The 15836-nt window shown below is 43.7% G+C and overlaps 1 protein-coding gene across 1 annotated transcript in view; it reads left to right on the top strand.

Annotated features, from left to right (window-relative positions):
* The first annotated feature begins 15553 nt into the window (after positions 1 to 15553).
* The window catches only part of zbtb18 (zinc finger and BTB domain containing 18), a 1881-nt gene continuing 1598 nt past the window's right edge, over positions 15554 to 15836 (top strand). The window contains 1 exon segment of the mRNA XM_068741485.1: positions 15554 to 15772. Coding sequence (XP_068597586.1) covers positions 15569 to 15772 — 204 coding nt within the window. The 5' untranslated portion in view covers positions 15554 to 15568.

Below are 15836 nucleotides of genomic sequence, written 5' to 3'. Positions count from 1 at the left end.
TGCACCTGCGTGTACATGGATACCTTCTGCTCATGTGTATCCAGGTTGTACTGCCCCAAAAATAATCCTGTCCCCTGACCCTCCATCATTCACACACACACACACACACACAGAGTAAATGATGCCGCAGCTGTAAGTTCATAGTCAATATGTAGATTGCTGTACATTACAATGTTATGGGATGTGCTAACAGTTTAATTATTCAAATACTTTTATTCACAATAACAATCCTGAAACCTCCTCAGCCCTGCTACATTAACCCAAAGACTTTAATATATATATAAATTAAGCACATCCAATAATTAATAGTTAATTACAGCCTTTTGTTCAGATAATATGCTGATGATAAAGTCCACCATGTCCACAGCTGGAATATATGTTCATCAAAGCTAGTTTCAAAGCCCCAACAGCCCAAGCAGATGTTCCTATCCTTTGTCTCCGACGGCAAGTTGTATTTCCAATATATCTGTGAGGACTTGAGGCTGCAGGATTATTTACGAGTGAGGGTAAAAGCAATTATGTGATTGACCGCTGCTTAGCAGCAGCTGCTGCAGTAATGTAGGAGTCATTCTGCACCGTGGTGATAAAGAGAGCTGAGCCACGAAGCAAAGACTCTTGATTTACTGCTCAGATTGCTTTTGTTGAGTTCTAACATCGCTGTTCTTGGCAGTGACTGTGAGAATGAGACTGCAGTTTGTAGGCTGAGGTTGCGTTTCTCTACAGGGTGAAGTGAGAGGAGTCTGTTTAGGTGGTTTGTCCTCTCTCCTATAATGTTAAGTTGTATGTGGGAACTTGAAGGCAGCTGCCGCTGCTCTTCCACCTATATACTGAAGTTATGTTGAATGCCATCAGTGGAAATTGTGTTCAGTGGAAGAATCAACGAAGCAGTGGGAGGATAACACAGAGGGGAGGACTTTCATCCATTTTTATTCCACCTGAGGCCTGCTATTCCGGATTAGAATCCATCTATCTATCTGTCTGCCTGTCTGTCTGTCTGTCTGTCTAAATGATAGGCTAGGATGGGATTTACATTACTGTAATAGAATAAGAACGGACAGGAAGAAGATAGGAAAGAATGCGATGTGATACTATAGGAGAGGATGCAATAAGAATTTGATGGGATGCAGGAGGAGATGGTGGGAAAGGAGGGGATCTGAAAGGAGAGAGAGGCTGGGATGGGATGAATAACAGAGGATAGGACAGAATAGCTGCTAAGATATAACGTGAAGAGAATATGATTCGGTAAGGATGCATTTGGATGAGGCAGACCAAAATAGTTAACAGGATATAACTATAAGATAAATCTCCAGTCTCCTACGTCCTCACTTCATGCCCCGCTGCCTGTGTGCAACTACCTTTCCAGGCCACAAGGGAGCGCTGCATTTGTTCACCATCTACTGAGGGCTCCAGCTGCTTGTCTATCTGTCCTTCTGCATCTCCATCTCTACCTGTCATTACATTTTCTAAAGCAGTCAAGCCATGCTTTCAGTGTGTTTTAGTTACATATGGAACATCTGGAGCAGTGCAGCGAACCTTCGCATAGCAACTCAAAGCAAAGACTGAGATTGGTTTGGGGAAGCAGAGTGGTGTTGGTGCAAGCCAAGAAGACCGTCTCTGGAGGGGCATGGGGACAACATGTGCTGCTATCATGCTTGTGTGTGTGTGTGTGTGTGTGTGTGTGTGTTATTGTGCATTTGAGTTTCAGAGGAAGTTGTGTTGTACAAATCACATCTGTCAACATCTGGGGGTACAGCCTGTGTTTGGTTTTCCTGCGTGAGATTAACACCTAAAAACACACACACAGTTTGAGAAAAGCCAGAGGATAGAGCAGCAGCAGCAGCAGCCATCCGGACACGCACGCATGCAAGCACGCACACACGCATGCACACACACACACACACACACATGCACTTCTAAAGACTCTGAGGGCCCCCAGTTTCCAGTTCTAACATTTCCTATTTCTGGTTTGTGCCTTCACTTTTTTGTAATTCTCTCTCTCTCGCTCTCTCTCTCTCTCTTTCTCTCTCTCCCTCTCTCTCTGTTCTCTTTCTCTTTTGTCTTCACACATTAGCACTTTATGTGTAAATGTGATTTTCCCAAGGCTACTCCATCCCATGGGAGCTGCAGGAGGAGTTCTCTTCTTCTTCTTCTTCTTCAAACAAGCTGCTGTGTAACATCTGTGTGGAGGAAGAGAGAGGGACAGATATAAGATAACAGTCATCGGAGAAGACGTCTCTCCGTCACATCTTTCTCTCTGCAATATGCCACACTTGATAGAACGCTATCAGTGCAGACTTATATTGAGCATCTAAGACTTGTTCACACCTGATTAATTGGATGTTTTTTTATTTTTTATTTTAGATTCTGCCAAACTCAAAATAGATCAAGTATCATTGTCTTTATTATCCATGTTTAACCAGCTCAGTCATGTTTGGAAGTTTTTATCTCAGTGAAATTTCTAAGAAGTGAAATTTCTTTTTTTTAGGGTGTTTTCCAAAACAAGATTAACAGATAGGAGGATATTTCTGAGGCATAAATGAGACTGTGCAAAATAGGGTTAGGGTTAGATTATTCGTATGTCATCTGTGGCTTGTCATCACAGGTTTAGGTGAGAATAACCCAGCACCCCATGTCCAGTTGTTGTTTACTCAGTCTATCTGTTGGCCGGCTGGAGGTCCCACACAGGGGGAGGGCTGCTTCGCATTGCCCCAGTGACAGCTCAGCATATGGGGGAGCACACATTCTTTAAGCCCTGTGGAGGTCCACACACATGGACCTCACAAACAGAGCAAGAGCACCATGGCAGATGCCACCTCTGTGGTTATTATAGTATACAAAACACAGCACAGAGAGAGAGAGAGAGAGAGAGAGCATCTCCCACTGGCTCTATCAAGTGTTTTAGCACCATTCAGCTGATTGTTTTGGTTTGGCCACATTAGTGTAATGTAATGACCCTAACCCTAAACCCATCAGCAACATTTTCAGCTGCATCAGGTAGCTGTTTTTAGCCCTACAAGCCCCACTGTGCTAACTTTTCAGAGATAGAAGGCTAGTAAAGTGGGTGAATAGCTGGTGACCAAAGAGTTGGGCTCACATTCATCCTGAGGCTTTCATCAGACCCATTCTAATGTTGCTCCATGTCTAATGGATGTGTAGATCCGCATCCGTTTCTAACATGGCCGTAGAAGCTGAAGTTAATGCTGTTGAAACAGGCGACCCCAAGAGGTCAAAGAGGTATAAATGAATGCATTTAAATGATCAGATGATTGCGATTTCCTCGTCTAAATGAAAAATGTATAATGACTGAATGTCCAAAGCATGTCATAAAGATTTACATTAATCTTCTACATTCTTGGGAGACACTCAAAGTACAAATCTACTCAAAGAAGTCTTAAATCTAACTTTTCTATGAATCATTTGAGCCTTTTGATCCTTATTCTCATCTCTCTCTTTCCATGCCTGAATCATTTTTTTCTTTCTTCCAGCAAATTATCTTAAAAAACAAAACACAATTCTCTCCTTCTGAAAAAGTAGAGCGCACCTTCCTCCATTTAGCCTGAGGCTCACAGAGCTAACATCTGGGGTGTTTGGCAGGCTTGTTGGAGAGCCTCTTCAATGCTGCTCCAGATGTAGGCGAGGAAGGCCCAGCACACACAGATGGAGTTAACACACACACACATGCACCCACACATATACAACACACACAACATCAGGAATATCCATACATGACTTGGCACTGTGTACACAACATATTTGAGAAGGGCAGTGTTTTCATGCATACTAATGAGAGAGTGCAAATACAGATGTGGTAAGAGTTGCAGTAAGACAAACAAATGCACACACATTCACTCTAGGGCCCAGATGGAGACGGAGCGGCAGCTGATGTAGTGGTCAGAGCTGGCGCATTGTTGGCACAGGTAGCATGTTCCCAACAGCTGGCGCAGGTTAGGCATTCCAGGGAATTGAAGCCACGAGGCAAATGTTCCCGCTGGCTCAAAGGCTGCCGCTGTATCTGGCAGGACGGTCGACTGCTGCTGGTTCAATTTGTACAAAACGGATTAATTCGGAGAAAAAATCGTGTTTTATAACGTCACGGATATTCAAAAATATTAAATTACAGGGAAAGGTTTATAGTGCAGAGTCCACAAACACAGCATGACGGAGCAACATGGTCATGGAGATGCTCGGTTACAAACAGAAAGAATTCGATTTAGTCTCTCTATCATCTGCTTCTTTTCTTCTGTGTGTGTGTGTGTGTGTGTGTGTGTGTGGATGGGTATTAGCCTTTTCAGTGCCTTGGGGCTCATTTCCTGCCGCAGCTGTTGGCTAGTTCCTCTGACATCTGGACTGAGCAGAGACAGACAGGCAGGCAGACAGAACAGTGGCACTTTCAACATGATCTCTAGGATCTCACAATAAAAGATTTGAGGAGATCACAGCGATTTTGGGGAATTCTTGGCCAGGACTCTGCGGTTATGCATTTGCAATGGCTGATCTGTCCATCGTCGTGTTTCCTACTGTCTGTGTGGCTCATTGTTTGTGCGTACTCAGCCTGGACAGATCTGACAGACAGCTGCAACAAGCCCGACTATTTCCATCTCTGGCTTTTAGCGGCGATGCAAGAAAACTCAGCGTGGCGTGCATTTTCCAAAAACAAATAAACAACATATTTTATTCTTTCCGAGAACTGGGCATTATTACAAGACAGTACAGCAGCAGTTTGGCTCTGCAATCATCAAGGACCTCCTCATAGGGCTGTGGAGCTATTCAGTCTGTAGGTAATTTCCTGCTCCCATAAAGCACTGCTCGTCATGTTTCACTGGTTGCTATGGCAACTCATGTGGTATTCAGCTACCTACAGAGCTTTTCTTCTGCTGTGATTTATATTTGTATTATCACCAACAGGTTTTTCCTATCATAAGTATGCAGACACCATAATAACAAACAAGGCACTCTTTGACAGTGACTGTGGGCAACTTGTAAAGCTGTTGCATCCGATCACGGTGTCGCTGCACGCATTCCTGACTGATGGTGGATGTGTGTCCTGTCTGGGTTTTAAAGGTCATATATCTTTATCCTCTATAGCGTGCTAAAGGAAATTCTGATGTCCGAGTTCAACTGTGCATCCTCACAGAACAGCTGGTATTATGGTATTTGTTTTTTTCAGTTTATGATTGCTTATACTTATAGAATAAATAAATAGAGAATTCGTGTGTGTGGGGGGGGGGGGGGGGGGGTATGTGTTTTTCTGAGCGCATCAGGATGCAGTAAAACTATCCCTCGAAGTCAGTCAGTCATGTAAACAACCAGCGCCAAGTGTGTTGCTGCTTTTTATGGTCTCAGATTCATCAGTTTGTCCGTGTGAGAACAACAAATTTGATTTTGTTAGGAATGTAACCACACAAAATAAATGATTTGGAATGGGGAAAGCCCTTTAATGTCTGGCAGGGGCATTTATCTCTACTGTAGTAGGATAGATGACCAGATGCATACCCCCCCCCCCCCCCACTGCACTCAAACACACACACACACACCCTCTCTCAGCTCAGCGAGGGGATGGACGGCTGGCTGTTGGCTTGGAGGTGCCATTAACCAATTTAGCTTCCAGATGTCCATCATGCAACCATAGCCAAAGCTGCACATCCTCTGTTAGCTTCACACACATGGGTGTGAACAGCCCACACACACACTCACACACACACACACACACTCACTGCTGAGCTGTGATGAGCTGATGTTGAGACACAGACAGATACATATACGTACAATGGCAGAGAAGGTACATTCACTTTAACACACCACAGAGACAACAAATCTACTAGCACTGCTCTACTTTTGTGTGTGTGTGTGAGTGTGTGTGTGTGTGTGTGCGTGTGTGCGTGTAGGGACACAGTGAGGTGATATTTGATTGACAAGCACAGAGCCTGATAGATGAGACGCGCTTTCTGATCATTTCTAAAATGATCATCGACCATCTGGAGAAAATCAGTGAAATAGTGAAATACAACTTTGTCCCTCCCGATGTCCCCCTGGGACACGAGCACACGTACATAAACCAGAATGTGTGGTCTCAAACACAAAAGGCATGTCTAGACAGACTTGTATGCACCTTCACACACATGAACTTTACCATGCACTCACAAACGCCACGCACTTTCCTCAAATGGACAGATGCTGCACCTCTAGAGGCGCAGAGATCCAGCAGCTGTTCCCCAGTCAGTCAGATGGGGTATCATTGATAGTTCATGAATATTTTACACTAAGTCAAAATGGCTGCATTCCAGACTCCTAACAGCAGCCACACTGGACCAAATGATCATTAAATCAGATCATTAAACTGTGTGGACAGACGTCCGCCTACTGTCAGATGGAAAAATTGTGTTTCCTGGAAGTGCAAAGTTGGTTTGGCTCTGTGATGTGCTCTGAGTTTTTAGACAAAGTGCAGTTTATGTAATGTTTCCCCAAACCATCTTTTCTTGTCACTGGATTTCCCTCGATGGTGTATTAAATTCATTCACTTGCATCGATTAGCCCATGGGAGGGGTTGGAGGCTGCAGGACTGGAATGCCCTTAGATCAGGGGTGCGAGGTAACCTTTAAGGGGGTGCCAAACCTTGGATGATGCAATTTAGCAAAACTAATAACTGAATACCACATTTATTATTTTTGCTAATGCCTTTCAACACTTGGCTTAAATAAATGTGCCGTTCAAATTTAGTATAAGTTCTATTCTTCATCTTCATGTGAGGTATTACTTTAGTAGGAGGTGCGAAAACATGTTAAAGGTTTTCTCGGGGCACGAGGCATGAAAAACGTTGGGAACCCCTGCCTTGGATGGCCGATCGATGGCCATGCCAGCGACCTCAAACCTCCTGACCAGTGCAGGTAATTCATTCCAGGCTGAAGGATTCCTTTTTCAAACTTTAAATGTTACATACATTCTCATTGTTAATATTAACATAAATTAATTTTATGAATCAATCATCTCCATCTAATCATTAAACCAATGCAATTTAAGTTTTATGCACAAATCAAAACCAGAAATCACAATGACGATGCTGTGTTTTTCCGCTGTCCTTGTTGCTCTTTATAAGTTTATAAAATGATTTTAGTCCCTTTTAAGTTAATAATTCCAAAGCAATGCAAGTGTTCTTAAAAATCTTGATCTTTAAATTTACTATTAAAATATACACCAGAATCTCATACTTGTATGCAACATGCAATATTGCTATGCCAGAAAATGTATAGTATAGAATAGTATAGTAGTATATAGTATATATATATATAGTATAGTTTTTAATGTAATATCATAACTGTGTTTCCATGCATTCTATCTGTAAAAAAAAGACCATTGTGTATTAAAAATGTTTCACTACATGTGTTTCCAATGAAGTCCTATGAAACATTCTGAGATGCCAGCTGCATTTTGCTGAGAAAAATAAGCATCATCATCAGAATCCCTTTTCAGAGTTGCTTTCAAACAGCTGTCTGTGTTGAAAACCTTTGAATATTAAAAACCCGTCGACAAGCAAAATATAATTAATGCTGGCAGAGAAAGGCAGAATCTGTGAAGCATACAGTCGTGATGTCTCAGGGATGGCCAGAGGTTTTCACTGAATCACTTCCTTTGCCAGATTCATGAAAGGATTTTTTTTTCTTTGCTTCAGAATTTCTTTGCTTTATTTGAGCCTCAACCTGCATTCAGGGCTTTTTGCTTCAGGAGGACTCAAATTAAAAGCCGAATATCAATACACTTTCGTGTGAAATAGACACAACAAACACTGTAAATAGACACAGAAAACACAAAAGGCACCAATGTTACACTCAGTTAAGAGGATTATTTTTAAATTTCATAATGTTTTCACATTTATATGGAGCCAACGGTGATTTTCTTTTTCTTTTCTTTTTTTTTAGATAGCTGTCAAATTATTTTGCCTACTCTATGCCTAGGATAATGCTACTTTTTAATATGTTCATTGTATATATATATATTATTTATTTTATTATATGTTCATGCTTTGAAAATATATTTGGTTTTAAAAAGGTCATGCCAAAATAGATCACAGAGAATAAGGGCGTAAAACATGGGATCTACAGCGACCTCCAGAGGTAAGAAGTGAAACATCAGCTGAATGCATTGCAGTGTTTTCATCGGGCCAGCAGACGTGAATGAATAAAGCTCTTCTTTGATGTGTACTGTTAAACAAATCACGTGGAGAACGCGAGAAGAGTGTGACTTTTCATCAAAATATACGAGACTTTTTTTTTGGGTTGAGTGCATTTCATTTCCTTTCGGGTTTTTTTCTAGGAGAGAAAGAAACCCATAAACTTCTGCGCCGCACATGTGAGTACAAACCCCGCTTTGAATATTGATCTTTCTGCCTTCCTCTGCTTCGTTTATAGTTTTCAGCTGGAGGGAAGGATAGAATTTTCGTACAGATAATTTCAAACATCAGGCTGGCTCTGTTTTTCCCGGCTCACGCGCGCAGCGCACGCGCGTCAGGCCTGTATTCTGGCATCTGTCAGTGGCGAAAACAATACGCGGATCAAAGAGGGGAACGTGGAACGTTATAAAATTGCGCAGGAATCTCTTGAGGCATTCAGAGAGGGGCGCACGCAGAGCAGATTGCAACGTGTACGAGGTCTCAGTACCTTTCTGTCTCCATTATCATCGACACGGAGTTAAACGAGACTGTCTGACAGGTGGGTAAATCTTCCACACCTTTACACCGACAGAAAATTACCCCCCAAAAAAATAGTGAAATCAGAAATTAAACCCAGATGATGATGATCAGACACTTTTTTCTTCTGTTTTTCCCCCCAACATAGGTTTTCTGTTCAGGCCTCATGCTGAACTGTTCCTGCCTGCAGGTTCTAGATTTTTGTTCAAGAACAAGGGGCTCATTGTAACGCGCCGGTGAGGTGCAGGCTCCCCAGATTGATGGACACACAACAGGGCCATCATTCATTAGCATTTTAACAATTCCTTCAGCGGTGACACCGGATCGTGTGAATTCATTACTACACAGGGCTGCAGTTCATCCTGCCATCTATTAGTAACGCCAATTAGTTTACTGGGACAGGTTTAGAAGATGCAAATGAACAGGCAACCAAAGATGCTCGAAATATTTCATGTAGACTTTTTTTTGTAATTTGCTTGATACGATTTTACTGCAACAGAGTTAAATAATTTACTATTCTAAATTGTTCTTGGATTTATTGCTCGTTGAAGCTTGTTATAACACGGTAAGTGTGTTTCTCATTTGCACTCTGGTTTGCGTGTTTCAATGTCCAATTATCCAGCAAAACAGACTCCTTTCTTCTTTTTACTGGACAAGGAGAAACAGATTCTGACGCTACTCCGTGTCCTAGATTTGCTCTTCTCTACTCTTGGATGACATGGAGGAAACTATAAAAGCGAAAATGTCTCCAGCTTTGCAGCACAACACACTACAAAACCCATATTCTTCCTAAAAGGTGTGAAAATCAACCTCAGACAGTGGTGAGCGAATCAGGCAAGTCCTCTCACTCTCAGAGAAGTCCTTTGTGCAAATGAAACAACCTGTTATTGTTAACAACTCAGAGGCCTTGCTGCATAAAAACTGTTTCTTTCGTCACGCACACAAAGCTTTTCTTGTTGTTTTTCTTCTCAGGAGTGTCAAAGAGCCGCTGAGACTTCACAGCTTACATTATTCACTTGTGGAAGACTTCTGTTACTTTCAGTATTTCTCCTTTCATTCAGTTCTTTTTCTAATTGTTCCAATAATCTGTCTTTGTTATAATTATGATTTTCAATAACATGCGCCAAATTAAACACTTGCAACTATTTTGGCATACAGAAACCTGGTTTATACACCGATACTTTTTTCTCGACATGTAAAGTCTTTGTTACTGAGGGTTTGTTCTCTCCTCTCATACACCTTAAGACATCACAAACGGAAGGCTTCCACGTTTCGTAAACTTTAATCAACACCAAAAATGCTTGACAGACACTTATGATATACGGGATAAAGGAACAGAATTGGAGATCACGCTCATTATGTGGGGTGTGTTAATGTCATTTAATGTCACAGATCGGCTGTATCTATTTTTGGTTGGTTACAGATGGTTACAATTACTTATTGTCAAGTTATGTGAAAAACTGGTTTCAAAAAAATACTGTGAAAACAAACAAATAAACAAACAATAAGGACAGTCAAAAAAGACTGTAGGTTGCAGCCTTTTGGGGACAATGTCTTTCTTGTTTTTATTTTACCCCTGGGAGTAGTGCACTCCTCCCATGTCCTTAATGAGTATATTTAACAGAATAATCGAATGAAAAGATGATTTTATTATTTCATTGTGGCAGACGATAATATGTGGAGGATATAGAAATGTTTCCATCTCTTTAATTTACCAATAAACATATAGCAGGTATCAATCTGTCTGTCTGTCAGGTTAGTAATCAATAACTATATTTGACAACTTAAATCGCTTCTATCTGTCTCTATCCAGCCGTGGCGGGCTATCCGGAGTATTTCACGCTGGAAACCAACGGGGTATTTCCCTGTCAAGGTGGCGCACCTGCTCACATCGGCTCCGCCCACCCGCCTTTGACTACACTACCCAGGCCGCACCGCGCGCTCCGCTCCGCTCTCGCGCTCCGCTGCGCCAGTCCGCCTCGCTGTCTCACAGAACCGGTTGGGTTGGCCCAGCTCCTTCTTCCCTGCCTTCTCGCTGCTGCTGCTGCTGTTTTCCTGTTGCCTGGTGTCAACCTCCGCCGCCTAGAGAAGAAGGAGAAGACGTATCCCTCCTCCCTCCGTCCGCTCAGAGGGCCGCTTCACTTTCCTCTCGTCGGCACCATTGGCTTCTGCGCCGTGCCAGTCAAGAGTCCGTCTCCTTTTTTCCTCCCAGCCCGAGTTGAGCAGCAACAGCTTCGGGAAACATCTGGCCGCCGCCGCCGCCGCCGCAGAGTGCTGAGACTCCCCCCCCCCCCCCCCCCCCGTCCCTCCGCCTTGCTCGCCCCGGCAGCCTGTTATGGAAATTAGTCCAAAGTCAACCTAGTTTAAAAGGGGAGGAAAAGGAGGTTTGACGGAGGACGCCGGGAGAACGTTGGACCGTGTCTGTAAGTGCTGCTTCTATTACCGGACGCTCGGGAGAGGGGGAAAGTAGCTAAAGCTCCCTTAGCATGACTGGTTGCTATGTTAGCTCCGCGGTGTTTTAGCAGCTGTTGTCATAGCAGCCGGGCCTTCCGAAAGCTGCAAATGGCTTAATATCGGCTCTTCGTTCTTTTACTTTTGTTAGCCGTGATCGGGCTATAGCTAGCTGCGTGGGTCGGTCTGGTCCTCGCTCTCTCTTTATTGTCTTTTTATATAGATTTTTTTTTTTTTAACTGAGGAATTAATTTGCAATCTTCCTGTGTCCGACAGTCACGCAGCCAAGATTTCCTTTGGCCGAACAAAAGCTTCCAGTCGTTGTCGTGTTCGATCTGTGGCTGTTTGGGTTGAAAGCGTGTTAATACAAACTTATCGATCACATCATTACTGAGTTCTGGGATATTAAAATGTGCTAAAGTCAAGCAGAAGTTAATTAAAGTTTAAGTGCAGGGCTGATTTTAATTTTTTTTTTTTTATTTAAGCTTTTAAATTATTGTGAAAGTTGGAATTGAAATTTCCCCAAACCTATTTTCAAGTGATTTGAGCGACCGGTCTTATTAGTAAACTTTGATTAAATGTTACTTACATCATTAGAGAAATATTAATAATTTGTGAAAATGTGCATATTATAAGACAAAGAAAGGAAACATAAGTAATAATTTTATAATCAACCCCCACATTTTAGCGCATCTGTGATAAAAACCAATGAAGTTCATATTTACGGTAGTTATTTTTGCCTTGGAACATAAATACAGTGTAGCGATGCTAACGTGTGTGTACGACAGGATTTATGGGATTCGGGTAAATTAAATGTAGGATTGAAAGTTTCTTCTGGCCCTGAAGCGAAAGTGAATCGATAAGTTTCTCGCTGGTTTATTAAAGGCTTGTGTGCCGATTGTTCAGGACGTACTCTCATTAGGCGCTTTCTTTATGAATTGTTTCCATTGTTTCCTCAATTAATTTTCATTCCTGTCAGTTGTCAAAAGGAGGAGGAGGGGGGATGGATGGATGGATGGATGGATGGATGGATGAATGAATGAATGAATGAATGCGAGACAAGGCAGCAGCGGTGAACCGTAAAGAAGGGGGAAACAATATCGTCTGCATGTCTGTCAGTTGCGAATGTGCCGTTCTGGCCTTTGTTTGTGGCGACGATGTGGAGAGAAAAAGACGTAGTATTAAAAAAAAAAAAACACGTGAAAAAGGTTAGAATAAAGTTTTAATTCAGAAGCATTATATAACCGAGTGTACGCGTTCTGTTTTACGCGTAGTTTTGAAAGCAGCGGGTCAGTTACTGCTGCGTGATCTGGTTAGCGAAAACCAACTCAGCATCCTGTTTAGTAGAACCGGCGAGAGAGAGAGAGAGAGAGAGAGAAGGGGATGGAAGGAGAGACGGAGAGACAAAGTTGCGTGGTGTTGGGAGAATGAAAGAGGAGTCTGGTGGCAGGAGTGTAGAGGAGGCAGCATATGGCTGCAGAAAGAGCACAGCTGGAGGTAGCATCTCCATCTGAGGATGATGTCAGAGCAGCTGACAGGCTGCCATCCACCCCCCCCCCCCCCCCCCCCCCTCCCCTCCCCTCCCACCTCCCCTCCCCAGTCCTTTATTGTGAGTCTCAGCGGCAGCCTTGGAGAGTTAGTGCTCTCTGTATGTGTGTGTGTGCGTGCATGCTGTGCGTGTGTGTGGCTGCCGATCAGCGCCGGTTAGGAGGAGGAGGAGGAGGAGGAGGAGGAGGGAGGTGGTATCTCGTTCCCCCTCCAACATCTCCTTCACTTTGCATCTGTCCCTTGCAGTTTGAACAGCGTGGTTGTGTTGTGTTTTTTTTTTTTGCCTGCCTGCCTCCTCCTCCTCCTCCTCCTTCTTCTTCTTCTTCTTCTTCTTCTCCTCTCTGCTTCTACCCACTCATTGATTCAGAGAGAGCAAGGAAGGGAAAGAGCAAGAAAGAAAGAGAGAGAGAGAGAGAGAGACATTCACAGCCATTACCAGCCAGAGAGCCCAGATATTCTGCTACAGTGGAGTTAATCAAGTTGATGCGTACCGCTGCAGGTATTGTGTGTGTGTGTGTGTGTGTGTGTGTGTGTGTGTGTGTGTGTAACGGTGTACCGGTAGTTATTTTGTTTTGTCGTGGGGATCTCAGGTGTCGACGCATCGGCACTAAAGTCGCGTTGATGCCGCCTGTTGGGGGTGAGTTGTAGTCCGGCAGCGCTCTGCCGTGTCCTGTAGTTGTAGTCCGGAATCCTGCATTTAAAACGTAGCGATTGCGTTTTGTTATCAAATGTGTTCTTATCGGCATCCTGTCATGCTCGCGTGTTTAAACCGTCTATTCTTAAGTTACGGTGAGTTGTTCTTTCAGAATACGGGGATTAACGTTTCAGTATTTTGACTTCCATGTTCATTAAAAAAGAAAATCAAAGCAATTTTTTTTTTTATTAGTTGAGAAAAGTGAATTTGTGAAGTAAAAAAAAAAAAAAAATCTAAATCATCCCGATTATTCTTCCCTTCCGGTTAAATGGAGTTTGGCGTAGAATGGCTCGAGAGCGTCTCCGCCTGACCCTCGCTTTGCTGCTCCCGTCTGCTGGAGGAGAGGAGACTAATTTAGAAGTTGCCGATTTGAGCTGCCTGAATTGGCTAGACAGCTGTAATCGCACTCCCTCCTAGTCTTAATCTCTTTATCTGGCTAGCAGCTGCCATATGGCCCCCGTCAGCTGGATCAGATGTGGGTAAGCCTCCCTCCCTGGCCGTCCCAGCCGCTCCCTCTCCCTCTCTCCCTCTCTCCCCCCTGCGTCTCCCTCGGACCCCTTCCCGGGCCGGGCCGGGTGACGGGCTGCTGTACTTCTGAGCCTCCGCTGACGGCTCCCTCCCCGTAGCCGCCAACGGCGTCTTTATTTTTAGCCATCTTTAAGGATTAGGATTGATGCTGTGACGAGCAGGGCACTTACAGTGATTGTACTGTAAATCTTCTCTTCTGTGTTGTGGGCGGAGGGTTGGGGGGGGGGGGGGGGCAGTTTCTACTATTGGGTGGATGTGTGTGTGTGTGTTTTCTTCTGAGGTTCAGATGGAAAGGTGTGTGTGAGTGACGGATGGTGTGTGTGTGTGTGTGTGGAGGGTTTGGCTGGACAGAGGAGGGGGTGGATTGGGGGGGGGGGGGGGGTGCTAGGAGGTGGTACACCCTTGTCCCCGTAAGCCCCCTCATTAAAAGCAGTCTGAACGAGCACACACACACACACACACAACACACACACACACACTGACATTCTTGGTTTAGCGTCATTCTAATGAGCCGATTTAACTGCTTTGGTTAACAGAGGGCCGAGGTTCCCTCTCAGGCAAAATCTACTTGGTTGGCAGGTTTTAAAGATTTTATTCTCATCATCAGCTGATATTTTTTCCTAATTAGTTATTTTTTAAATTACTTTTATCTTTATCAACTCGGTAATTCTATTTCTACGGACACTAGGAGAGTCTACTGTGCGAGCGTTTCTTTTAACCGTCTCTTGTTTGCTCTTACACCTCAACGAAGGAGAAGCTGTTTTTTTAAAAACATTTTATTTCCAACGCGGCCGGTTCTCCTGCTCGACTTGGCCTGTGGAGGTGTTTGGTAGGTAGGCTGCTGTTGCAGAGTGCATGTGTCGTGCACGTGAGGACAGTGTGTGCAGCTGAAAGCCGGTTACCTAAAAGGACTGAGCCAGGCCAGGCCAAAGTGGGTTAATAAAAATAACCAGCGTAGGAGCAGCGGCAATCCAGGAGTGAGAGATGCAGAGTGAGAATGGAGAGAGAGAGAGAGAGAGAGAGAGAGAGAGAGAGAGACGCTGCCGCTGGCGGCTCACCTGACATTACAGCGGTTCAAACTAATCGTTAATATTCATTATATTCAGGTTTTCTTTTGCTTCTGATGATGATGATGATGAAGTAAATAATTCCACGACCAGCGATTTGAATCGTCGTATGAATGCGTGACTTTATGGTGAACTGAATTTAAGTGTGGACATTTTTTTTTTATCCGCGGGAATCGTTACATAGAAGAAATTAAAATGTTTAAATGTCGGAGGTTAAATATATATATGTCAGTATAATTTTAAATACTACGCATGTCTTTTTTACTTCTCGATCTTTTTGTTTGTCTCATGTTGCCTTCCCGGTGATAACTTCAAAAGCTAAAGCAATGATTTAATTTTTATTTTAACTGTGTTACATATATATATTTGTATTTAAATGAAGCCGCCTTTTTGTAGAATCTCTTTCCCTCTGTGGTCTAAGTATGAATTTTTTTTTTTTTGTTGGTTTTGCTTTTGACCGACTGTTATTTATTTGTCATAACAAATATATTATTTAAAACGCAAACGCTTCGTTAAAACCAGAAATACACACTCTGAATACTTCTGAACCGGGTACCTGTAACGTGGATATTTGTGGCTGCAGGTTATGAGGACGGCAGGATGGAGTTCCCCGACCACAGCAGACATTTACTCCAGTGTCTGAGCGAGCAGCGGCACCAGGGCTTCCTGTGCGACTCCACGGTGCTGGTGGGCGACGCCCAGTTCCGGGCCCACCGCGCCGTGCTGGCGTCCTGCAGCATGTACTTCCACCTCTTCTACAAGGACCAGCTGGACAAGAGGGACGTGGTGCACCTCAACAGCGACATCGTCACGGCGCCGGCCTTCTCCCTGCTGCTGGAGTTCATGTACGAGGGCAAGCTGCAGCTCC

The sequence above is a fragment of the Brachionichthys hirsutus genome, chromosome 7 (assembly GCF_040956055.1).
Source record: "Brachionichthys hirsutus isolate HB-005 chromosome 7, CSIRO-AGI_Bhir_v1, whole genome shotgun sequence".
In the NCBI taxonomy this organism is placed as follows: Eukaryota; Metazoa; Chordata; class Actinopteri; order Lophiiformes; family Brachionichthyidae; genus Brachionichthys; species Brachionichthys hirsutus.
This window is presented reverse-complemented; position numbering and strand designations above follow the sequence as displayed.